General features: G+C 44.1%; 1 protein-coding gene across 5 annotated transcripts in view; it reads left to right on the forward strand.

Annotated features, from left to right (window-relative positions):
• The window catches only part of GALNT13 (polypeptide N-acetylgalactosaminyltransferase 13), a 208,128-nt gene that overhangs the window by 96,118 nt on the left and 84,683 nt on the right, over positions 1-27,327 (forward strand). For all 5 annotated transcript variants that reach the window (XM_075829297.1, XM_075829298.1, XM_075829299.1 and 2 more), the window contains exons 3-4: positions 25,167-25,333; positions 25,819-26,026. In XM_075829297.1, the coding sequence (XP_075685412.1) occupies positions 25,167-25,333; positions 25,819-26,026 (375 nt within the window). The remainder of the gene's footprint in view (positions 1-25,166; positions 25,334-25,818; positions 26,027-27,327) is intronic.

Consider the following 27,327-nt stretch of genomic DNA (forward strand, 5'->3'; position numbering starts at 1 on the left):
ATTATACTATATAATACCAATGGGAGAGAAGAAAACCTGGACCGCACATCCACTATGCTATACTTGATCTATTGCGGATCGCCAAAATTAAAAAATGTATGAACATGAGGTTCTTAGTTTACATTTTGATCAAACTGTATGAGCCCACTTGCCACTTTGTGGCGACCTCTGTAAAGTAGGTCCCTACTCTATCAAGCGCAGTATCGCATGGCAACCAGTGCCACTGCAACACAGCACCCACAGAGGGAGCAAACCAGGAGACCAACAGCACCCATGCTGCCAGTCTAAGCCATGTCGGCTCTGGGCCACGTCCCCCCACAAACACAGCACCACAGCAATGCTGACCACCACACAACACCACAAAAAAGTGAGAACAAATGGAAAAAGCTCACCTCGCCTTGTAGTATCTGTGGCCAAACTAGAGAGCAAAATAGGTAGAAACCCTTAGGCCTCATGCACACGACCGTAGCCGTGTGCACGGCCGTGATTTTCGGGTCTGCCGGCTGCGGACTGTCAGCCGCAGGCCGTCCGCACATGCACATGGCCGCGGCCATTGTTTTCAATGAGCCCGGACCGCAGAACCGGGCCGTAATAAGACATGCCCGTTCTTTCTGCGGTCCGGGCTCCCGGGCCGTGCACGGACCGCAAAAACTACGGTCGTGTGCACGGCCCCATAGAAAAGAATGGGGCCGCAATTCTCCCGTGGATTTTCGGGGGAATTGCGGACGCAAAAACACGGTCGTGTGCATGAGGCCTTAGGCCCCATGCACACGACCGTAGATTGTGTCCGTAATTACTGTCCACAATTACTGACCCATTCATTTCTATGGCCGATGGACACCCTCCCGTATATATTTATGGGAGGGTGTCCGTACCGAAGAAACCTTAAGTAAAAAATAGGACATGTCCTATTTTTTTTATTTTACGGACCGTGCTCCCATACTTTATAATGGGAGCACGGCCCGCAAATGCGGACGGTTGTCCGCGGCCGGCTGTGCCAGTGATCACGGACCGTGATTACGGGCATGGTCATGTGCTTGGGGCCTTATACTAAATTATACTATATGGGGGCGATGTATCAAAACTGGTGCAACGGAAAAGTGGAGCAGCTGCACATGACAATTAATCTTTTACAAAACAATCTGATTGGTCAGTGATCAGCCACTTTTCCTTTGCACCAGTTTTGATACATCTCCCCAATGGCTGAAAGGGTGGTGACAACTCCTCTAACAGCCACAAAATAGAGCCCAAAGCAGTTGTAATTTTTTTTTTTTTTTTTTACTCAAGCACTTTTACCTACAAATTTCAAAAAATTAAATAAAATGTAAAGGCAATTGTTACCCTATATATTATAAGTTTGCCGAATGCTGATGTTTGTTGGCCATTTTTCCAGGAGAAATTATGTTGACTGAACTGTAAGTAGTGCAACAATTGTTTCCATATGAGCAAGAAGCACAAGTGTAGTCACCTGCTGACTGTAATGGCTGTTGCTAGGCAACAGTTAAAACTGATTTGAGTGGGGCCTAGAAAACAAAGTTTATTAAAGAAACATTCATCAGGGGATATGAAATGATAATAATAAATAATTACACTGGCAAACTAAAGTTTTATCCATTTTTTTACCTATTAAGGGGTTGTTCAAGCTAGGCTACCCCTGTCTACATGCCCTAATAGAGCATATGGATCTCATAGTAAATAGTCCTCTGTTACTGTATAGACCTTATGATCCAGAGTAGTAGGCCACTATAGAAGAACAACCCTATCCTGAAAAACTTGATTTGTTTCATAGTTGCCCATTAATTGAAATGAGTGCCATCAAATACTAGATTTCACATGCGGCAACTAACCGCCGCTACTTCCAGCAATAAAGCAATAACAGTTGATCAGGAGGCGGTCAGAAAAGCTATGCCTGCCAGAGGCATAACTTAAAGGCTGGGTTCACACAACCTATTTTCAGGCGTAAACGAGGCGTATTATGCCTCGATTTACGCCTGAAAATAGGGCTACAATACGTCGGCAAACATCTGCCCATTCATTTGAATGGATTTGCCGACGTACTGTGCCGACGACCTGTTATTTACGCGTCGTCGTTTGACAGCCGTCAAACGACGACGCGTAAATTGACTGCCTCGGCAAAGAAGTGCAGGGCACTTCTTTGCAACGTAAGGGTATGTTCACACGTGCACGTCCGTTATGGCCGAAATTACGGGACTGTTTTCAGGAGAAAACAGCCCCGTCATTTCAGCCGTAACGGCATGTGCAGGCGCTTGAACGCCGCGTCCATTACGGACGTAATTGGCGCTGCTTTTCATTGGAGTCAATGAATAACGACTCCAATTACGTCCCAAGAAGTGACAGGTCACTTCTTTGGCGCGGGCGTCTATCTACGTGCCGTCTTTTGACAGCGACGCGTAAATATACGCCTCGTGTGAACAGACAAACGTCAGCCCATTGCTTTCAATGGGCAGATGTTTGTCAACGCATTCAAGCCGTAATTTCGGACGTAATTCCAGGCGTAAAACACCCGAATTACGTCCGTAATTTGGCCGTGTGAACATACCCAAATTTGAGCCGTTCTTCATTGAAGTCAATGAAGAGCAGCTCAAGATTTACGAGCGTCACAGACGCCTCGCATAATGCGAGGAGGAGGTTTTACGTCTGAAACGAGGCAGCTGTTTTCTCCTGAAAACAGTCTGTCTTTTCAGACGTAAAAGCCACTCATCGTGTGCACATACCCAAAGGGTTTTTTCCATCAGAGACATGTATGACATATCCACAGGATGTGACATAAATGTCAGATTGGCGCAGATCCCAGAGAATAGGGTCCCCTAAAGCCTTTTCTAGCTTTTTCTGCTCACGTTGACTCCCGACCACTTACTGATTACATGGTCGGGAGTTACGGAAACAGCCTATCTCGCTGAGCTATGCTGTTTCCGTAACTCCCATAGAACTGAATAGTAGTTATGGAAACAGCGTAGTTCGTATTACACGTTGCTTCCGTAACTGCCATTCATCACTATGGGAGTTACGGAAACATCGTAGCTCAGCACGTTACGCTGTTTCTGTAACTCCCGACCATGTAATCAGTAAGTGGCCCGGAGTCAGCGTGAGCACAAAAAGCTAGAATGGGGTTCAGGGGGCCCCGTACTGAAGATAGGTGCGGACCCGTATCTAGCTGACATTTATGACATATCTTGTGGATATGTCATAAATGTCCCTCATGGGAAAACCTTTTTAACACTTCTGTCCCAATGAAAAACCTGCAACAGGGCCCCCCACCTACCATGTGCCATTTAGAATATTATTGTCTTACTTCTTAAATGACAGAGGGTCCTCTCAGCCCCCTCAGGTGCCTGGGCCCGAGTGTGACTGTTACCTCTGCACCCCCTGTAGCCACACTCCTTTACTTGTGGCAATTAGCAGATCATCAGGGGTTTCCAGTTGGGACAACCCCATTAAGCATTAAACATATTTTCTATCACCTCGGTCTCCGCTCACATCACCGGTCTCCTCTATCTACAATGCTCACACGCCGTTCATTTAGAGAAGCTGCTCCCTTATAATGTTGGGATTGAGCTGTGAAGAGAGCACCACTACCATATTTAAAGGGAACCTGTCGCCAGCATTTCACCTATTAAACCAGCAATACCTGGTGGTAGTGGGTGAAAAGCCATTTCTATATAACCTGTAATTGTGTTCTTAGTCGGCTCTGTAGCTTTAGTATTCAGTTTTTTAGTGTTCCCGCACCGTATGCTAATGAGCATAGAAGAGTCAAATCTTCATTTGAAAAGAGTCAAATCTTCATTCCTCAGGTCTTTCCGAGTTTACCCCGCCTCCTTACTTTTGATTGACAGCTCCTCGCTTTCCCCCAGCACACAAAATCCCACGCTTGTGCATTGATGTCTTATTTTGGGGTGTGCGCACAAAGGGACACCGGATTATTACGATAAAAGGCGCGAAACGTTTGCAGACCGTTATTTACAGTTGGAGGAGGAGTTTAGGAGCGGGGATAACGGTAATGAACTTTTGATAGCAGCGGCCAGTGAGGGATAAGTAAAGCTCAATAGGTGAAATGCTGGTGACAGGTTCCCTTTAAGAGCACTCCGATTATTTTGTGTATATTATTCGGCTCATTAATTTTCAACAAAATGACTTCTCATTGTAGCGCTTCCAGGAACAATGTTTTGCAATGTAACAAGCCATTCTGTAAATTACTAAGCATATGAGAAGACAACCTGGATTTCTGGGGATGTTATTCAAGCTACTAGTCAGCCGTCTAGTCCCATCTGTTGCCGTTATGTGTAGGCAGAGTGACTACAACCCCTGTCATTAATGCTAGTGTAATGATGGGGGTAAGGAAACAGACAAGTGAGCCCTAATCTACCCGCCACTCAGTCCCTGCCTACTTGCAACGACCCGCCCTAGGCGACGGGGTACAACTGGGCGACAGTCCCTACGCTCAATAAGTGCACGACAGACAAACAGACAAGGGTACACAGAAGCAAGGGAAAAGGGGCAGTTGCCCACGGAAACACCGTGAGCAACAAGAGTGGTGAACGAGCCGAGTCAAACCAGGAGTGTACGAGGTACCAAACGCAGAGCAGGAGAGTAGTGAACAAGCTGAGTCAAACCAGGAGTGTACGAGGTACCAAACGCAGAGCAGGAGAGTAGTGAACAAGCCGAGTCAAACCAGGAGTGTACGAGGTACCAAACGCAGAGCAGGAGAGTAGTCAGTAAGCCTGGGTCAATATGAAGCAGGGTCAAATAGTTCAAGAAGCTGCAGCAGGGCCAGGAAACCAAACGAGAAGAATCACAAGCAAGGAGGAACAGGAAAGGCAGGTATAAATAGACAGAGGGCGGGAGCTAGCTCCGTCTGGCCAGGCTGTGATAGGCTCTCCCCCTCCTAAGCCTGCTATCCTGAGTGGAGGAAGATGGAGTCAGTCTCACAGACATAGAAGCAGGTGCAGACTGATTACCTATGGGCGTAGATACAGAAGCTGTGCCTGGCAGATCCTTAACAGCTAGTTTATCCTATACGTTAGTAACACCTTGTTACTGGTTGTTGCTTAATAGATTCTGTTGTCTGGCCCTTTTACACCCGATGAGAAATGTTGCCTAGATCTGCATATTTTTACACATTTATAGGTGGTTAATAAGAAACTGATAGGATTTTTTTCCGTAAGAAGCTGCATAAAGCTGATAGTCAGACATAGCAGATCAACGCCTGGAGAATCTGTGCCAGACAAGAAAGCAGCTTTTTGGACAGCAGGGGATCTCTCTGTCAGCAGAAAGAACAGCACTGTTGTCTTGTCTCCTTTACAACCTCGACTGTCTGCACTTTATACCATCACTATTATTTTATAGCATAATAATCTTCCATAAGCCGCAGTCTATTTTCTGGTAATTATTTCTCTGCTGTGCCTTTCTCTTATATAAAGTGTAGGTATATATTTTGTGAAACTAGTAATATATTGACCCCTTAATGACTGGTATATAGCCTTTTTATGTCGGCCGTTTGGGGCAGTTCTTCTGAAGTGTCGCCTTTTCACGGCGGCACTTCAGAAAAACTTTTCCCGCATTGTGCATCGGAAGCCCGGGTTGTAGCTAACAGCCTCAGGCTTGAGGGCACCGTTCAGAGACTCCTAGCAGTGGTCTCCGATCATATTTAACTCCGTAGATACGGCGCTCAATTGCGAGCGCCGCATCTGAGTTGTTATAGAAGGAGGGAGCTCCCTTACTCACCCCACTGGCACCCCGCGTGCATCGCGGGGTGCCGATGATTTCTATGGCAGCCTGGGAGCCTAACATAGGCCCCCAGGTCTGCCTTTAGTGATTGCCTGTTTTACACTGACAGGCAATAATACACTGCAATACAGAAGTATTGCAGTGTATTATAATAGCGATCAAAAGATCGCACAGTAAAGTCCCCTAGTGGGACTAAAAAAGAAGTTAAAAAAAGTTAAATAAAGTTTAAAATAAATAAATAAAAGTCCCAAGTAAAAAAACAAAACAAAAAAAAAAAACTTTTTCCCCTTGCAAAATACTTTATTATGAAGAAAAGTAAAAAGTTACTCATATTTGGTATCGCCGTGTCCGTAACGACTAACAACTATAAAACGATTTCATTATTTAATCGACACAGTGAACGCCGTAAAAAAGCAGGAAAACATAAAAAACCTATATAAATTTGGTATCACCGCAAACGTAATGACCCGCAGAATATAGTTATTATGTTATTTATATCACACGGACAACAGTGTAAAATTAAGACGCAAAAAAAGAATGGCAAAATTTCAGTTTTTTTTCCAGTACCCCACTAAAAAAGTAAATAAAACTTTAAACAATAAACTATATGCACCCCAAAATGTTGCAATTAAAAAATACAACTTGTCCCACAATAAGAAGTCCTTATACAGCTGTGTCTATGGAAAAAGAAAAAAATTATAGCTCTTTGAATGCGACAATTGAAAAACTTAAAAAACTGCTCGGTCATTAAGGTTTAAAATACCTTTGGTATTAAGGGGTTAAAGAAAATGTGTCATCAGAAAATGGCATATTATTCAAAGTTTTTATGTTAAAGGGAAGCTGTCAGCAGTATTTCACCTATTGAACTCTACTCACCCCCGCTGGCTGCTGCTATCAAAAGTTCATTGTTGTTACCCCTCTCCTAAACACCTCCTCCGACCATAAATAATGGTCTGCAAACATTTTACGCCTTTTATGGTACTAATCCGGCAGTCTAGTTAGTTCTTCTTCTTATGTCCGCCCACCGACAAAAACTGACCCGCCCTGAATGCTGAAATCTCGTCTCGCCCGTCATGTATGGTCCGACACCCTTCCCTGCTTCGTCCAGGCCTCAAATCTAGTTAAGGCACATTCGACGCTACGGTGTCCAGTTGTGCGCATGCACCAGGACAGGACATCGATGCGTAAGCGTGGCATTTCGTACGTGATGGGAGGGGGCAAGGAGCTGTAAATCAAAAGTAAGGAGGCGGAGTTAACTTAGAAATGTTTGAGGAATGAAGATACGACTCTTTTTCAAGAAAGAGATATGACTCTTATGGTCATTAGCATACGGTGCGGGAACACTAAAAAACTGAATACTAAAGTTACAGAGCGTGCTGAGAAGATAATTATATGTTACATAAAACTGATTGATTTTTTTTTACCCACTTCCACCAGTTATTGCTGGTTTAATAGGTGAAACGCTGGTGACAGGTTCCCTTTAAGCAAATTTCAAAATAATGTTTGGTGATTTTTTTTTTTTTTCTGTGCCATTGTCATTATTAAAAAAAAAAAATTCTAAACTCTTTTCCTCTGGCCACTGAGTCTCACAATAGGCTAACACTTCCTGTTCTGTAGAGATCACTATAATCAGCAGTCATCTCACTATAATCACAGGCAGGATTACACAAACAGGTAACACCTTTATACAGATAACACAGGATCCCCCATTCATAATAAACTGACCCTTCCTTTTCTGTAGAGATCACTTCTCAGCAGTCATCTCATTATCATCACAGGTGGGATTATACTAACAGGTAACACCTCTATATAGATAACACAGGATCCACCATTTATAAAAGACTGACCCTTCCTGTTCTGTAGAGATCACTTCCCAGCAGTCATCTCATTATCATCACAGTCAGGATTACAATGACAGGTAACAGCTCTATATAGATAACATAGGATCCACCATTCATAATAGACTGACCCTTCCTGTTCTGTAGAGATCACTTCTCAGCATCATCTCATTATCATCACAGTCAGGATTACAATGAAAGGTAACTAGGGTAGAGAGAGGGTAAATATCAGCATCCCTGATAGTTCAGGACAGTGAAAGGATTAATGTTTCATACTTGTGTCCGGTGGGGGGAGTAGTTTTAACCTGCCGGGGCTTAAAGTAAACATTGTCAGTGTCCCACATGATTGTGACTACTGTGACCCCCATATCAATGGGTAACCATATAATGTACACACATGGCAGATCCCCCAGTGTGACACTCCCCCCTCCCTTTACAACATAGAAAGGGTTCTTTACTGTAAGAGCATTGAGACTATGGAACTCTCTGCCACAGGATGTTTTGATCGATGATTCATAGAAAGATTGTTAAAGGGGCCTGGATGCCATTCTTGAAGGTAATAATATTACTATTTATGGGCATTCGATTACTGGAGATAAGTTGTTGAACCAGGGATTTATTTTGATTGCAATATTGGAGTCGGGAAGGAATTTTCCCCCTAAAATTAGTTAAATTGGCTTCTGCCTCATGGTTTTTTATTTGCCTTCTTCTGGATCAATATTACAGAAGAATAGGCTGAATGAGGTGGATTTATGTCTTTTTTTTAAGCCTTACATCCTATGTTACTTTGACCTCAATATAATCTAATAAGGCATACAGAAAAAATTACCAAAAATGACAAGCCCTTAAAACAGCTATTCCAGGATGCCCTTCATAGTTTACAGTTACAGAAAGTAGCATAGCTCATTAATGGTAATAACGTTTTAATTTAAAAAAAAAAATGCATTTCAAAGTATTTTTTATTTCATTTTTTGCTATATAACTTCTGCACTCCTGTATCTACGACCTAGAACACTGTTCATCCTTAAATTTCCAGCTCATAAATATAATTCCACAACTACAGTAAATACTGGCACACAAACAGGGCAGCAGTAGGGAAGGATAACATTTCTACATTACTCAGGACATAGAGTGGCACCCCCTAATGGGCATTGTAATAGCTCCCATTACCGATTGTCTCTTAGACCAAGATAACTCAGATTTAATAATGGAACAATGTGCATTACTTTTGTAGTATTATTGCCAACTGCGCAATCCGGTGATCAAGAAGCTGAAAATAATTTACGAAAATATGCTGACGATAAAAACCAATGGGCCATAGAGATCCGTCTTCCAATGCATCCATCGACTTCATGTATATACAAGGACTCTGTTACCAATCCACAGAATAATAAACCCTGTAATGCTGTGATTTATGAAGAAATGAATCAGGAATGTAAAGCTGAGCACAGGGACGACAAGATTAATACAGTTTTATGTATCAATGAGAAAAAGCTGAAATGCAACAAAAATATTTCTTCATATATTATGTGAGATACTTTCTGAAATGGTAAATTAATAGGAGATCTATAGGAGTAACAAAGAGTTTGTGTCAGTTCACCCTCTGCATATACTCACAGTCACTGTTTCTAAAGCAATGCAAGGGTGTAGAAATAAGGGGGTGCAGAGATAGCAGTCGCACCCGGTTTCTGGTGCCTGAGGTGGTGGCTCATAGGCTCCTCTGACTAATAAGAAGACACTATTATTATAAATAGCTCACGTTAGTTTGGGGCCCTATTATAGATGTTGCATTGGGGTCCAGGAGCTTCACGTTAAACCTCTGGGTACCCAATACCTAGGTTAGTTGTTCACCAGAAAACGGCAAGACAGTAAGAGAAGTTACCCTTACAGTAGGAATGAGTTAGTTGTAAGGAGTTCTTCATGATGGATAATTTTTTGTCAGGGGTTACTTTCTGGGATAAAGGTTGGAATTGTAAATTTCTGCTCTATTTAATAATTTAGTGCAGATTTGGTGGTAAAGCTAAGGGGGTGCAGGAGCTGTAATCCCGTGGCGCAGAATGATTTTTTGTTAGGTTCATACTACATCAATTAAAAACTTAATGGCGTTATCTGGGACTTTTATATCAAGTCCAGAGTCAGCGCAGCGTCTAGCAGGAGATTTTCGAGCACTTCATGCTTCCCTCTACTGACAAGCTTTATGGAGATGCTGATTTCATTTTCCAGCAGGACTTTGCACCTGCCCACACTGCCAAAAGTACCAATACCTGGTGTAATAACCACAGTATCACTGCGCTTGATTGGCCAGCAAACACGCCTGACCTAAACCCCATAGAGAATAAAGGGTATTATCAAGAGGAAGATGAGACACCAGACCCAACAATAGCTGAAGGCCGCTATCAAAGCAACCTGGGCTTCCATAACACCTCAGCAGTGCCACAGGCTGATCGCCTCCATGCCACGCCGCATTGATAACACCTCAGCAGTGCCACAGGCTGATCGCCTCCTTGCCACGCCACATTGATAACACCTCAGCAGTGCCCCAGACTGATCGCCTCCATGCCACGCTGCATTGATAACACCTCAGCAGTGCCACAGGCTGATCACCTCCATGCCACGCCGCATTGATAACACCTCAGCAGTGTCACAGGCTGATCGCCTCCTTGCCACGCCGCATTGATAACACCTCAGCAGTGCCACAGGCTGATCGCCTCCATGCCACGCCGCATTGATAACACCTCAGCAGTGCCACAGGCTGATCGCCTCCATGCCACACCGCATTGATAACACCTCAGCAGTGCCACAGGCTGATCGCCTCCATGCCACGCCACATTGATAACACCTCAGCAGTGCCACAGGCTGATCCCCTCCATGCCACGCTGCATTGATAATACCTCAGCAGTGCCACAGGCTGATCGCCTCCATGCCACGCCGCATTGATAACACATCAGCAGTGCCACAGGCTGATCCCCTCCTTGCCACGCCGCATTGATAACACCTCAGCAGTGCCACAGGCTGATCGCCTCCATGCCACGCCGCATTGATAACACCTCAGCAGTGCCACAGGCTGATCGCCTCCTTGCCACGCCGCATTGATAACACCTCAGCAGTGCCACAGGCTGATCGCCTCCATGCCACGCCGCATTGATAACACCTCAGCAGTGCCACAGGCTGATCGCCTCCATGCCACGCCGCATTGATAACACCTCAGCAGTGCCACAGGCTGATCGCCTCCATGCCACGCCGCATTGATAACACCTCAGCAGTGCCACAGGCTGATCGCCTCCTTGCCACGCCGCATTGATAACACCTCAGCAGTGCCACAGGCTGATCGCCTCCATGCCATGCCGCATTGATAACACCTCAGCAGTGCCACAGGCTGATCGCCTCCATGCCACGCCGCATTGATAACACCTCAGCAGTGCCACAGGCTGATCGCCTCCATGCCACGCCGCATTTATAACACCTCAGCAGTGCCACAGGCTGATCGCCTCCATGCCACGCCGCATTGATAACACCTCAGCAGTGCCACAGGCTGATCGCCTCCATGCCACGCCGCATTGATAACACCTCAGCAGTGCCACAGGCTGATCGCCTCCATGCCACGCCGCATTGATAACACCTCAGCAGTGCCACAGGCTGATCGCCTCCTTGCCACGCCGCATTGATAACACCTCAGCAGTGCCACAGGCTGATCGCCCCCATGCCATGTCACATTGATAACACCTCAGCAGTGCCACAGGCTGATCGCCTCCATGCCACGCCGCATTGATAACACCTCAGCAGTGCCACAGGCTGATCGCCTCCATGCCACACCGCATTGATAACACCTCAGCAGTGCCACAGGCTGATCCCCTCCATGCCACGCCGCATTGATAATACCTCAGCAGTGCCACAGGCTGATCGCCTCCATGCCACGCCGCATTGATAACACCTCAGCAGTGCCACAGGCTGATCCCCTCCATGCCACGCCGCATTGATGCAGGAATTCATGCAAAAGGAGCCCCGACCAAGTATTGAGGGCAGATACTGGACATACTTTTCAGTAGGCCAATATTTCGGTATTAAAAATCATTTTTGAAATTGGGCTTATTTAATATTTTAATTTTCTGAGAGACTAAATTTTCGGTTGTCATTAACTGTTACCATAATCATCAAGATTAAAAGAAAAAAATGCTGGAAATAGATCACTCTGTATGTAATGAATCTATATAATATAGGAGTTTCACTTTTTGAATTGAATTACTGAAATAAATGTACTTTTCGATGATATTCTAATTTATTGAGAAGGACTAATATATATATATGTATTCCATGTGATGCACTTTCAGAGACGGATTATTAGTAAGGATTTTAGATTTTTTTCTTAGATTTATCCATTAAAATAGGCTGGTGTCTAACCATGATAAGAGGTAACCAGGGTAAGAGAAGAGTTTCTCAGCATTTTCCCTTAAAGGGAATGTGTCGCTAGAATTTTTTTTTTTTTTTAGTTAAACAATTATTATTTAAGTGATTACGCATTGTTTTAATTTTTTTAATTTCAGGAAATATTATAAATTAGATTCTAATTTATAACATTTCCATGTGCTGGTCAATAGAGGGAGCAGTTCCCAAAATTGCAGCATGGTCAATGTGGTAAAGCAACCTCATTCCTTTATGCTGCAAATGTGGGGTAGACACCCTCTCTCTAGTGTCCTCACACAATCCCCCCTCCCTTATTCTGGCTAGTGCCAGGAGAAGGAGGGAGTTTGAATCTTCAAACCTCCTACACTGTGTGCCGCCATTTTCTGAGCGACTGCACAGTGTAGGAGGATAAGATACAGTGCTCAGCAGACAGTATAACACGAACATACACGAAAATAATACACACATCACATACACAAACATAAATTACCTGCTCCTGCCACCGCTGCCGCCTCCGCTCCTATTCCTTCCGTCTTCGCTTCCTTGAACATATGGCCGGAAGCCACGGCCGGAAATCGGCATCTTACTGTCCGGCAGCGGCTTCCGGTCCACATGAAAATGGCGCCGGATTTCGCTCTGCTGACGAGCTTCGTTTTGGTCTGTGTGGGAGCAGCGCATGCGCCGTTCCCACACAGACGGCGTACGCTGCAGTGAATGGAACGGCTCCCGTTCGCATTCTCTATGGGGATGTATGTGCCGTATTCCATCTCTGTATGTGTCGTTAATCGACATATACAGAGATGAAAAAAAAATGGAAGCCCCCATAGAGAAGTAAAAGAAAGAAAAAAGTAAAATGTACAACATAAGCACACAAATAAATAAAATGTATGTTCATATCATACTAAAAGCAATATGATAAAAGAATAAAAAAAATTCATGACACCTTCCCTTTAAAGAGACCACCAATGTCCAAGACTTCTGAAGGAAATCCCTAGGCTGTAGGCTGTGAACAATATTACATTGTGCAAGGCTTAAATCCGAAAATAAGTTCATAGATATAAAGTATACATAACATCTATTTTCCGGAAATCATCGGAAATAATGAAAATTATATACTTCATTAACGTCAGCGCTCCACTATTTTAGTTCAGGGTATTGATCTTCACGTCCCCTAACATTTGGTGGCTCACTGCCACCATTATAGGTTTCCATCAGTATTCAGGTGAAAAAGAGCAGTATACTATAATATACAAATTGGGCCCCCCAGTGGCAGCATTACGTCACCAAGATTTTTAAAATGTAAGGCCACGATCACACACACAGTTTTAATGTAATTTTTGTTTCCGTTTTTTTAAGCCAAACACAGGAGTGGACACAAAAGAAAGTAGATGCATCAGTCTCTCCTTTTTACCTTTCCTTACTATTGGATCCACTTCTGGCTTTAGCTTAAAAAAAACTGAGCCCAAAACTGCATTAAATATGATCCTGACCTAAGAGGAGCAAAGGATCTGTGCTCCAAACTAAAGAAAAGAGAACCTAATCGTAATTAAGATTACTAGTGGAAATTTTCATTTTGTAACTGGCTTCTAAAATAAAAATCACTTAAAAGGGACCTATCACTAGCCCCTACAAAGTGAGTTATTAGAGTCACATAATTGCCGCTGTGTCTGTGAGTCCAGCGCTGTTTGTTCCTTACTTCTGAGCCCCCCCCCCATTGCTGAGATATTGCCCCCTCTTTATTTATTAAACAATATGTAAATTAACCACAGGCTAGCCAAGTGGGTTTGGCCACCAGCGGTTCTGAATGGGCGGAGCTACATTCCTAGGCCAGCGTCATGGTGTGAGACTCAGCAACGGGGTGGACGCAGAAGTAAGAAACAAACACCGCTGGACTCACAGGCTCAGCAGCAATTACGTCAGTCTAATATCTCACTTTGTAGGAGCTACTGACAGGTCCTCTTTAAAATTATAAAATTGTGTTCACAGAAAAGTCTACACTTTACATTTGTGTAATCGTTTCTAATTGTATTCTAGTTTAGTTAGGACAATTTACAGAATTTTTAGAAATAACTTTTTCGCAGAGTGCTGTGCTAGACAAAAAAGCAGCTTTTAACCAGCAGGGGATCTCCTCCAGCTTAAAGAACAGAGTTACATCATCTCCAGTATAATCTCAGTTGTCCAAATCCCTTCAATACAAAAGTCTTATTTTTGGAATTGTCTTAGCGCTGGGCTGAAAAGTACAGAACTATCTGAAGCTGCCATAATAATAATAAGTGTCCTTCATTTCCTGCTATTTTCTTGGCTCCTTAATTCCTTTTTTTGGTTGCACAATTATATTTGCTCTATTTAATTATATTTGTTTACAGGTCTGATTAAAGTGTACCTATATTTTTTTTTTTTGTATACATCAATAGTACATGTGACTACATGGATTAAATCTTAAAGTGTAAAGGTAACAGTCGTACCCAGGTCCTGGGGCCTGAATGACCCAAAAGTCTTCTACCACATAAAAAGAGGGTATTAAAGCATCTTCCTCACCTTCCAGTAGCCTGCAGGCTCTCTGTGAATGTTCATAGACGTCATCAGTCCCCCCAAAATTTAACTAGAAATATACAGTTAATAGAAGATAAATGGGAGGAGGGGGATGCAGCTGCATGAACTGAAAAATAAATAAATACAGGAGAAACAAAACACTGACTGCACTAAATGTTTCATACATTTATAGGTACTTAACGAGGTATTTGGCAGCAGGTTATTGCCCTTTATTCTGTTAAAATAACAAAAGCATTGGGGCAATGGTTATAAAATGCCCATGGCTATCTTCAGTCCTTTCAGTGTCCTGAGAAGGCTAGGTGATAATCAATTTGGAATCCTCATTGCAAACTGTATATCTCTGCACAACTCAAGGAAGCCGTAAGTCATTTTCTCACTTCAGCCACAAATGAAGTACAATAGCGCAGATGTACTAACGCTGTCTAACGTTTAGACAGAATAAACTGAGACCAGGCAGTCATAAGATGAGCGAAATTTATGCCAGTTTATGCCAGTTTTAATTTTAGCATTTTACATCTATACTTTTGGCGCAAATCAATAATACATTTGTCTAATATGATGTACGTCAACAACAAAAAGGCGCAACTTTTTAAGTCAAAATTCTAGTGCAACAGCAATAGTAAATCTGCCCCAATATGTATAGAAATGAGGCACATATATGCAAAATGTGATTCTATTGGGTCAAAGTTTTGTCAAAATCATAAAAGAGAAATACACTGATCGCAGCCAATGTTTGAGATATATTTTCTAGAGCAACCTGCTTAACCACCCATAACACGCTACTTCTTCATGACCAAACTGATGCTACCATGACATGTGGCATATAGGTGCCCATTGACGTGCCACAAGATTGTTAATTGGTGATTAAAACGGTTGACTCTAAATGTTGAAACGGCAAACACTTTGGAAAGTCACTTTGCTAGGATATAAAGAAAGTCGATACATTTGGAAAGGACATAAAGCAATGTTGCTGCTATTAATGAGTTTCCTTCCATTGAACAAGTCATTTCTTTGTTTGTCTCTCCTTTTATGTTGTCATTCGGATTAACTATTGTTTTGACTTCATTCAATTTGCCATTGTAATACCAGGCTTGAAAAACAGAGCGTGTTTGGTATGGAAGCATTAGCATGACTGTTTCAGTAGCGGATCGTAACGCTTTCTACACATCAATCAGACTTTGCTACATTGTAGCGGTAGAATTTTAATTCCATGTCATTTTGTCCTGACAATCCACTGCCAGGCGCATCCTTTATATACCACACTGAGGACTATTATAGTGATCGGGAAGGCTTTTATGTATATTTGGAGGTAAATACCAATCTACTATATGCCACGCTGAAACGTTTCATGTTGACAAGGAATAGCAGTGGTGTAAACCTCTTTGTACTGCTGATAGCATTTGCTATATCATTGTTTAAAAGGTGTTAATACATTACATTATCGCTTTATAGCGGTTGTCGTTCTCCAGTGGAATTGGGAAACAGCGAGCACCAAGCTTTGTACACATACCCGGCCTCTAATAACAAACTGTGTACGACAATAAAAGCCGCAGATACTTTACAAAATACGTGTTAGAAATGTGCGCCAATGTATATCTGACAGTTTGCAGTCACAATATCGTAACATATGTATCACATTATAAGATTAGTTCTTAGTGGTAATAGGGACCATACGACCGACATATGAATCACAATTTGCAGGACATTTTAAGCACCGCCTCTGTTCCACCTGGAACGCCCACAAAACGGCATAGAAACGCCCATTTTTATGCAAATCTACAAAGCCCCACCTTTTTACAGTCCCATTGGTGGGACAGTCCCATGAAAAACTGGACAGTTGGGAGGCATTTTCTAGACAAGTAATACAAGCCCCAAGATACAGTCCAAAAGGCAAGACATTTTTTTAAATCATGCAAAATTTTAGAAAGTGTCACAGATGGCGCCTTTTCTTGTGGCATAGCTACAAAAACTAATATTGGTACACGACCATGGCCGGCTTTAGCTATGTTTGACCAGTGCGGTCGCACAGGGCGCCAGCCGCCACACGGCAAGAGGGGCGCCAGCAGGTGTGTGTATCCCCACACCGTTGTAACTACGAGCGGGGATACACACACTAACTGCAGTCGCCTTTCCACCCAGGCGCTTCTTCACTTAGTGGCCGTCGCTACCGCTGTAGCAGCCATAGCGGCTGCTAGCGGTGACACCGGGCATGAGGGCGGTGGCGCCGCTAGCGGCTGCTGTAGCGGTAGCGACGGCACTCCCTGAAGGAGTGGAATCCCCGTGTGGCCGGGGATTCCGCTCCTGGAGCGCTGCTTGATGTTTCTGTCCATATATGGACAGTGACATCAGGGGAAACTCCTGAAGCGGAATCCCCGGTCACAACCTTGCAGACTCTATGACCGGGGATTCTACTCCAGGAGAAGCCAATGACGTCATGGACACAGACGACAGGAGCTTCTCCTGGAGTGGAATCGATGGTCATAGCGTCTGCAACGCTGTGACCCGGGATTCTGCTTCAGGAGTTTTCACACGGGGATTCCGCTCCTTCAGGGAGCTACAGTGGCGCTATCTTTACTGGAAGGGGGGGGGGGGGGGTGCTATCTACAGGGGGGCTGTGTGGCACTACCTACCAGGGGGCTGTGGGCTTTGTGGCTCTACCAACCAGGGGGCAGTGGGCTGTGTGGCACTACCAACCAGGAGGCTTTGGGGCACTACCAACCAGGGGGCTGTGGGCACTACCAACCAGTGGGCTGTGTGGTACTACCAACCAGGGGGCTGTGTGGCACTCCCTACCAGGAGTCTTTGCGACACTTCCTACCAGGGGGCTGTGCGGCACTCCCTACAGGGGGCAGGACACTTCTTGGGACGTTTTTGGAGCCGTTTTCCATTGACTTTATTGAAAAAAGCTCCAAAAACGGCCGTGAAAAACGCTGCGAAAATCGCGAGTGGCACAAAAACCTCTGAAAATCAGGAGCTGTTTTCCCTTGAAAACAGCTCCGTATTTTCAGACGTTTTTGAGTTTGTGTGCGAACATACCCTTATGGCCGCTTGAGCTCTGATTGATCCATTACGCATGCATGGTCCTAACGCACATGCATATTAAGCACAGATTGGGTCTTTGCGTATTATTAATGTTAGATAGACGTATAGGACCGTTCCTGCATTGACATGCGCAGTAGAAATATGTAGACGCCGAAATATGGTGCATTTTTTCTCGCTTGAACCATTTTGGAGTGCTGCCTATTCCCTTTGGAAATTGCCGGCACTATAAGGTAAAGTTATTTGTCTTCTGTATGACAGTGCACCATATGGTGGTTGCTAGCAGCAGGTGTTGCACTGGTCATAAGCTTCTGGCCTATATGGCAAAATTTGTACCTGGGTCCCCCCCCCCCCGGCTACTGCGTCCTCTCATGTGGCAGAGGGTCCTTTGGGCTCTGCTCATGCACCAGGTTATTATACATGGTTGCATTTGATGGTTTATACAAAAACACCAGGGCTAGACCATCCTGCTAAAATAAGCAAATTGGTCTAAAAATACACAGTACTGTACATCGCTATAGATGCAATACTCGACAGCTACATTATAGTATATGGGAAATGCTGCCCCAGAGAAGCACCACATAAGTGCCCTGTGTATACTTACCCACCATGATATAGCGTTGGTGGGTATATTTTCATTTTGGGTATTGATTATACAATTTTCGATTAACATTTTTTAGTACAAATCTGAAAGTCTGGGGTTGGTGTTTTTAGAATATTTTCTAATTTGCTGAGCATGACGAAGGACTCTTTTAACATATTCAGTTAAGATTAAGTTCCAACAAACACCATACTGTTTAGTAGCCAAATAACAATTATACAAAATAAATGCAGGAGATATCCCTTCGGGGAAAACGAAATATGTGACAATTTGACTTATTGCCAAAGTAATATCAACAAAGTTTCCATTCATCGTGTAGCGTATTACCGGAGCGCCAAGCCCGCTCCAGTAAATCATTAGCCATCTGTATAGGCAGAACGCTCCACATTTTGCTAACAGGCCCTATTTATTGGCAGCCGCACTCTCAGTGTCTCTGTATCCTTGTTATTCATTAGTTTACATCTGTAGAAGGAATTGTACAAGATATATTCATTTAAGAATTATTTTATAATGTGCACATAGTAAACACCTGCTGCACATTACACAATCGTTTTCTTAGTCTAGACTAGTGTAAGCAGTGGCGTAGCTATAGGGGTCGCAGCGGTCGCAATTGCGACCGGGCCCCGAAGCCTGGGGGGCCCACGGCCCCCCCACCACATTTTCGTGAGGTTACTCATGTAAAAACGCTGCATAAGCAGCATTAAAGCTGGACAGATGCCGTTTGCTAAAGGACCTTTAATGACGTCATGCCCATGTGACCTGATTCGCCTTTGAGGAACAGAAGCCACGCCCACCGATCAGGTCCTTCTACCACAGTATAGCAGCAGAGTCGGCAGAAGAGAAGGCACGTCCACCTCTCAGGTCCTGGTGAGCGCTTCCTTAACCCCCTCTCTCCCTGCATCCCCCATTGTCTCTTCTTTACTTGTCTCAACTGACAGCAACTCCTGTAGGGTTTGCTACGTTTTTTAATTCACCATGCGTTTTGCCGCGATTTTCGTAATCGCGGCAAAAATGGCGCGGTTTTGCCGCGATTTTCATAATTGCGGCAAAAATGGCGCGGTTTTGCCGCGATTATGAAACTTGCAGCAAACCACACCATTCATATCACAAATTCGAAGATTGCTTAAAAGTAGTACAAGATGCATAAAAACATTAGGCTTAGGGCTTATTCAGACGAACGGGATATACGTCCGTGCAGCGCACGTGATTTTCATGCGCGTCGCACGGACCTATATTAGTCTATGGGTCCGTGCAGACAGGTGCGTGATTTTTACACAGCGTGAGTCCGCTGTGAAAAACTCACAACATGTCCGTTCTTTGTGCGTATTTTGCGCATCACGCACCCATTGAAGTCAATGGGTGCGTGAAAATCACGCGCACCACACGGAAGCACTTCCGTGGGACGCGCGTGATTCGCGCAACAGCAGTAAAACTATGAATGTAAACAGAAAAGCACCACATGCTTTTCTGTTTACAAACATCCAAACAGAGTGTCATCATGATGGCGGCTGCGCGAAAAGCACTCAACCACGCATCATACGACGCTGACACACGGAGCTGTTAAGTGCCTTTTGCGCGCACAAAACGCCGCGTTTTTTGCGCTCGCAAAACGCACATGCTCGTCTGAATCCGGCCTTAATTGACACAGTGCTGTCAAATCACATCATGTGCTGCGATTTTGTGAAAACCGTTGCAAAAAATGCAATTTGACCGCACTGTGAACACGGTACATCCTAATATCACAAGTAGCAAGAAAACATAGGTATGATGAGCGCTGCAGGATGGAGCCAGTAGTTCTTTAAATGATTACTTGATTAATAATTATCAAGAAGCGCCTCTATCAATTACATGATTACGGTTCGGTGCCGTAATGCTTAGGGGAAGTTCACAGTCTTTTGGCGCTGGTTTTGACGAGGAAACTGCCTTGGAAATTGGGCCAAAAAACGTTCAAAATCGCCTCCCATTGATTTCAATGGGGGGCTGAGGTGTTTTTTTTCCCCGCGAGCGGAAAAAAAGTGTTGTGTCCTTTCTTCAGGCGTCATAGTTTCTGACCTCCCATTGACCTCAATGGGAGTCAGAGAAAGTGTTTTCCGTGGCAGTTTTTGCCTGCGGCGCTTAATGGTTGCGGCCAGAAAATACGGCAAGTGTTCTGCCGGCAAGTCAAGATCTGCCTCAAAATTACTGAAGGAATTTTGAGGCAGATTTTTTGCCTGCAAAAAACTCTGTGTGAACTAGGCCTTAGTATTTAACAAAGTAATTATTTAAATGAATCCACAAACTACTGGCTTCCTCCTGTAGCGCTCATCATACCTGTGTTTTCTTCTTTTCTTCTTCTTGTGATATTACGATTTGGGCAGTGGCATAGCTATTGAGGTCGCAGCGGTCGCAATTGAGACTGTGCCCTGAAGCCAGGTGACGAAGGATACCGGGGTAATAATGGGGGTTAGTGTTGACCTTTTCACCGGCAAACATTAAGCCCCGCCTTAGTAATGGAGGTTGTCAATCAGCCAGCGGCCATTACTAAGGCCTCATGCACACGAACGTATTTTTTCCCTCCCGTAAATACTGGTGTAAATACGGGTCCGGTGTCACACGTATTCGACCCGTTTTGCACCAGTATTTACGGACCCGTGCCCATAAATACGGGTCCGGTGTCACCAGTATTCCACCCATATATACGGGCACGTTTTCTATGCAAAATTGCACTGCACTAATCGGCAGCCCCTTCCGAGGTAAAAGTAAAAGAAATTCATACTTACCCGGCCGTTGCCTTGGTGACGCGTCCCTCTCTTGACATCCAGCCCGACATCCCTGGATGACGCGGTAGTCCATGTGACCGCTGCAGCATGTGATTGGCCTGTGATTGGCTGCAGCGGTCACATGGGCTAAAACGTCATCCAGGGATGTCGGGCCGGATGTCAAGAGAGGGACGCGTCACCAAGGCAACGGCCGGGAGACCGGACTGGAGGAAGCAGGAAGTTCTGGGTAAGTATGAACGTCCTTTTTTTTTTTTTACAGGTACTCTATATTGTGATCAGAATTCACTGTCCAGGGTGCTGAAAGAGTTACTGCCGATCAGTTAATATATATATACACACACACATAAATTTTTTGTGGGGGGAATATATATTGAGGCTATTGCCCCTGATGTTTTAAAGGGAATGTGTTGCCAGAAAAACATGTTTTTTTTTTTTAAATTAAACATTTAGTGTATAAATGATTAAACATTGTTCAAATTTTTTTTATTTTTTACACGAGTCAGGAAATATTATAAATTAATTCTAATTTATAATATTTCCCATTTCTGGTCACTAGATGGAGCTATTCCCAAAATTGCAGCATTGCAAAATTGGGTAAAAAGCCCTCGCTCTAGTGAGCTCTCAGCATCCCCCCTCCTTTATCCTGGCTAGTGCCGGGATAAACGTGGGGTTTGAACGGTGTAACCTCCTACACTGTGTGTCGCCATTTTTTGAGCTAACACACAGTGTAGTAGGTTTACATACAGTAGTAAACACACACAAACACGAACATACATTGAAATCTCTTACCTGCTCCTGCCGCCGCGGCTCCCTCCGGCCCGTCCGCTCCGTCTGCTGCCGCTGGTCCAAGTGCACAAATCCGGAAGCCGCGACCGGAAGTAGTAATATTACTGTCCGGCCGCGACTTCCGGTCCACAGGAAATTGGCGCCGGACGGCGCCAATTTCGAATTGGACTGTGTGGGAGCGGCGCATGCGCAGTTCCCACACAGACGCCGTACACAGAAGTCAATGGGATGGGAGCCGTTCGCAGTCCCTATGGGACTGTGGCTGCCGTATTCCATGTCTGTATGTGTCGTTAATCGACACATACAGAAATGGAACAAAAAATGGCAGCCCCCATAGGGAAGAAAAAGTGTAAAAATAAGAAAAAGTAAAACACAAACACACAAATAAATATAAACGTTTTTAATAAAGCACTAACATCTTTAACATATAAAAAAATAATTTGTGATGACACTGTTCCTTTAAGCCCTTAACTACACCCCTGAGACCCAGCAATTGAGCTGAAAGCTGTGGGCCGTCAGCCATGAAGAGAACTGGGGGGGGGGGGGGCCATGAAGGACTTTTGCATCGGGGCCCATGAGCCTTTAGCTACGCCCCTGAGTGTAAGTCATCGTAATGAAAGTAGATGGTCAATTTCTTGCTGACGAGTTATAGGATAGTTCTACATGTTGTCATTGAATGAACCATTTATGGTAAAGTTTAACTCTGAAAAGTCCGATGTGACTAATGACAACCTCAATCCTGCCGAAGAGAATGCTCAGGAAGCTGAGATATGGTTTCCTATTTGGGGAGGTGAGGTCCTCAAACTGTTGAGCTGTCCTCAAGGGCGTAACTATAGGGGGTGTAAAGGGTGCAGTTGCACTCAGGTCCTAAAGCCTGAGGGGGGTCCTCTGCCCCATTTGAGCAGACTAATTCGATGATTGATATGTGATAGTTGTGGGGGCCCTGAAACAGATTTTGCATTGGGGCCCAAGAGCTTCAAGTTACCCCTTCGACTGTCCTAGTGGTCCATGAAGAAGAGAAACAAAGGTGGTCACCAATTTTGATATTCAGAGAAAAACAAATCATCAGTGACCTTAGGGCATGGCCACACGTGGCGGATTTCCTCCGCAACTGTCCGCATCAATGCCGCACAGAATCTGTGTTGCAGATTCTGCTGCGGATCTGCACAAAATGTGCAGTAAATTGATGCGGACTAGCTGCTGCGGACTGCGGTAAAAGTACTTCCCTTCTCCCTATCAGTGCAGGATAGAGAGAAGGGACAGCACTTTCCCTTGTGAAAGTCAAAGAAATTCATACTTACCGGCCGTTGTCTTGGTGACGCGTCCCTCCTTCGGCATCCAGCCCGACCTCCCTGGATGACGCGGCAGTCCATGTGACCGCTGCAGCCTGTTATTGGCCTGTGATTGGCTGCAGCCGTCACTTAGACTGAAACGTCATCCTGGGAGGCCGGACTGGAGACAGAAGCAGGGAGTTCTCGGTAAGTATGAACTTCATTTTTTTTTACAGGTTGCTGTATATTGAGATCGTAGTCACTGTCCAGGGTGCAGAAACAGTTACTGCCGATCGCTTAACTCTTTCAGCACCCTGGACAGTGACTATTTACTGACGTCTCCTAGCAACGCTCCCATCATTACGGGAGCCCCATTGACTTCCTCAGTCTGGCTGTAGACCTAGAAATACATGGGTCCAGCCAGAATGAAGAAATGTCATGACAAAAAAGCAAGACGCATCCGCAGCACACATAACATGTGCATGACAGCTGCGGACTTCATTGCGGAATTTAGAATCTCCATTGAAGTCAATGGAGAAATTCCGCCATGAGTCCGCCACTGCTCCGCAACAGACAGAGCATGCTGCGGACACCAAATTCCGCTCCGCAGCCTATGCTCCGCAGCGGAATTTTACGCCTCGTCTAAACGAACACTTCTAAATAGAAGTGGAAGGCAATGGAGAAACGGCTCCGCTGCGGATTAACGCTGCGGAGCGTCCGCAGCGGAATTTAAGTGAAATTCCGCCACGTGTGAACCCAGCCTTAGTTTGGCAGGCACAGTGGCAGCTAAAGCAGCTATAGGGTATAAGAATTTCACCAAACAATTCTTCATATCTCAGCTTTTTGGACCCCATTGAGTGTGACACGGGAAAAAAGTGGGATCACAAACACGCAGTTTTCATGCAGTTTTTTTTTTAGCCACACACAGAAGTGGGCACAAAGGAAAGAAGATGCGTCAGTCTTTTCTTTATACCTTTCCTTCCTTTTGGATCCGCTTTTGGCTTTGGCTCAAAATACTGAGCCAAAAACTGCATCAAAAATGTATGTGTGTGATCCTGGCTTTAAACTGAGATAGAAATGCCCTTAAAGGAGCCCACGAGCACCCTGGGAGCATTAAACGTTTCTTTCATTTTAATGGAAGGAGCAGTCACGCAACAACAGCTAAAAAAATATATATTTTAAGGGGGAGTTCACACAGAGTTTTTTTGACACGTTTTTTGACGCGGAAACCACGTTAGAAAACACGCCAAAAAACGGATGAAAATGCCTCCCATCGATTTCAATGGGAGGCGGAGGCGTTTTTTTCCTGCGAGCGGAAAAAACGGCTCGCGGGAGAAAGAAGGGACATGCCCTATCTTCGGGCGTTTACGCCTCTGACCTCCCATTGACGTCAATGGAAGGCAGAGAAAGCGTATTTCGCTGCGTTTTATGCCCGCGGTGCTCAATGGCCACGGGCAAAAAACGCCACGAAAAGTGTTGCGAAAATCGGCGTGCAGGGAGAGGAAAATCTGCCTCAAACTTCCAAACCGAATTTTGAGGCAGAAATTCTGCCTGCAAAAAACTCAGTGTGAACATAGCTTTAGGCTATGTTCACACAGAGTATTTTGACGATTTTTTTGACGCGGAAACCGCGTCACAAAACTCGTCAAAAACGGCCCGAAAATGCCTCCCATTGATTTCAATGGGAGGCGTTGGCGTCTTTTTCCTGCGAGCAGTAAAACTACTCTGACCTCCCATTGACTTCAATGGGAGGCAGAGAAAGCGTATTTCACAGTGTTTTATGCCCGCGGCGCTCAAAAACTCTGTGAAAATCGGCGTGCAGGGAGAGGAATATCTGCCTCAAACTTCCAAACGGAATTTTGAGGCAGATATTCCTCCTGCAAAATACTCCGTGTGAACAGGTTTTTTTTTGTTTTTAATAGTTTATTAGTACCACATGCTGAAGTGCATTTCTTCATGAAATGTTGAACAAATAAAATACATAAATATATAGTATTGGAGTAGCTGGAAGAGGAAGACTAGATCAGGCGGGTCTTCCCTTCACATTCTCTCATCACTATACAACTTGGATCGTCTAGGTTTTTTTTGTTGTTTTTTTTTAATCCAAAAAGTTATGTACTAGGATCTGTGCTTTGACATAACTGTTTTTTATTCATATTCTTGTTTTTTCCAGATGTAAGACTAAAGTTCACCCAGATGAACTTCCCAACACAAGCATAGTAATAGTATTCCACAATGAGGCCTGGAGCACTCTGCTACGGACCGTCTACAGTGTCATCAATCGATCACCGCACCATCTGTTATCCGAAATCATTTTGGTTGACGATGCAAGTGAACGAGGTACTGACTGTAACATTATTGCTTTTTTTTTTTAGCCTAATTTATCACTCTATTGGTGTTAAAAGGAATTATCAATATTGATGTCTCACCATTTTGTCTAGTTTTTGGATGGTGTCCTTTCTTTTTGAAAGGCAGAAATTACATGAAGATAAAGATAATTATAGTAGTAACGTATTAAGATTGCTTCTTTGACATAAAAAGTGTGAATTCTATTTAAAGAGACCGATATTGGTCTAAATATCAGAACAGATAATACACCACACAATTGCTTATCCCCCTAGCGCCCCACCTTACATTTCTGAACGCAAATCCCCCTGTCCCCAAAGTGACATCACAGGGATGGATATTTACTAATTTTGTGAAGTCAAATTGTGAAGTCTTCCTGGAAAAAAAAAAAGTTTAAGAGCCGTTGGTCTAGTACAGTACAGTATGTGTCTGTGTTATAAAAAAAAATATCTGATTTTCTCTTTTACTTTGTTTCATAGAATTTCTGAAGATTCCGTTGGAAAATTATGTCAAACAATTGGAAGTTCCAGTCAAAATTTTGCGAATGGAACAGAGGTCGGGATTGATACGGGCACGCCTTAGAGGAGCAAATGTTTCCAGGGGTCAAGTGATCACTTTCCTTGATGCTCATTGTGAATGCACAGTTGGATGGTTAGAGCCTCTACTAGCTAGAATAAAAGATGACAGGTTTGTAGAATAAATTTACTTTATCCACCCAATGTTACGCTGCTTTGCATCTCTGATTATGAAGAATACTTGGTGATATAGCTTTTAGAAGGCACTGCTTGTCCTTGAATAGATCAAGCTGGTGTAAAGGGTCTAACAGACAATGCTCCTCAACAAGGAAGAAATATGTCTTTCTAGCGCCACCTATAGGTAGCTACCCTGATGGTCAACATCTGGCCCAGACTTGAAACAGGACTAGGGATATAAGCCAAACCACAAACACCCATCTGTAGACAGGACAGTTTGCGTCCTTCTGTAGGAAGGCTAATTTGCATACTTTTCCCAGGGAGCATTGCTTATAAGACTCCCTACACAGGCTGGATCTCCCTAAGGAAAACCAGTACCTTCCAAAAGCTGCATATAACGCAGGAAATGGTTGTTCTGGTTTGTCTGTTGTTCCTGGTCATATCTCACAGCTCTTTAATGGGTCAGACATTGGCGACATTTGAGAGATGTCGTTGATGGGCGCTCACTTACTCCTCTCACATGGCGCTACAGGTGAGGAAGGGCGGTCGTTAATCCGATTGCTCATCCCCATACATTATTATCATGTCAGCAGCGACAATCTTCTACTGTTTTAAAACGATACGACCAGCAGATGATCGTTCCCCGTTATATTAACGCTCGTCTGCCCAATAATCGTCCTAAAACCCCCTCAAGTATTTATCAGTGGCACTAGAAAGAAAGTTTTTTTTGTTTTTTTTCAGGAGGAGCACTAATATGTTTGCTTATATACTAAGCCATTGTATTATACTCATTTCCTTAACTTACCCTCATTCTATAAAAAGAACTCATTTGGAACAGAGAACAGGCTAATGTCTTGAAATCTGTTGTCAAATCACAATTTGCTGTTCATGGTTGTCTGTACTTTGCTTTACAACTCACTCCATACACTGTCTGTAACCTGCTAATGAAATGCAGGGGAGACACATGGGATTTGTCCTCACTGCCACTCTCTGTTCAGGTTCCTCAGGCTTTTACAAAGAGCAACTCCAATACAGAGGGTATAAAAAAACTGCATTTAAGAGGGAACCTGTCACTAGGTATGGAACCACTTAACCACCAGCATGCCATTATGCCACTGGAATTTAGTTCTCCAAACCTCCCACATCAAAAGATGAGTAAATAAAATAAAAAATAGACTTTAAAAAAACAAAAAATGCAATATGTGGTAAAACCATGTGCAGTTTTGGTGAATGTTTTTGACCTTTTTTTGATACTGTGTTACCGGTAGATAGGTGTAGCTTGGGGGGCTGGCAGGA

The sequence above is a fragment of the Rhinoderma darwinii genome, chromosome 6 (assembly GCF_050947455.1).
Source record: "Rhinoderma darwinii isolate aRhiDar2 chromosome 6, aRhiDar2.hap1, whole genome shotgun sequence".
Lineage (NCBI taxonomy): Eukaryota > Metazoa > Chordata > Amphibia > Anura > Rhinodermatidae > Rhinoderma > Rhinoderma darwinii.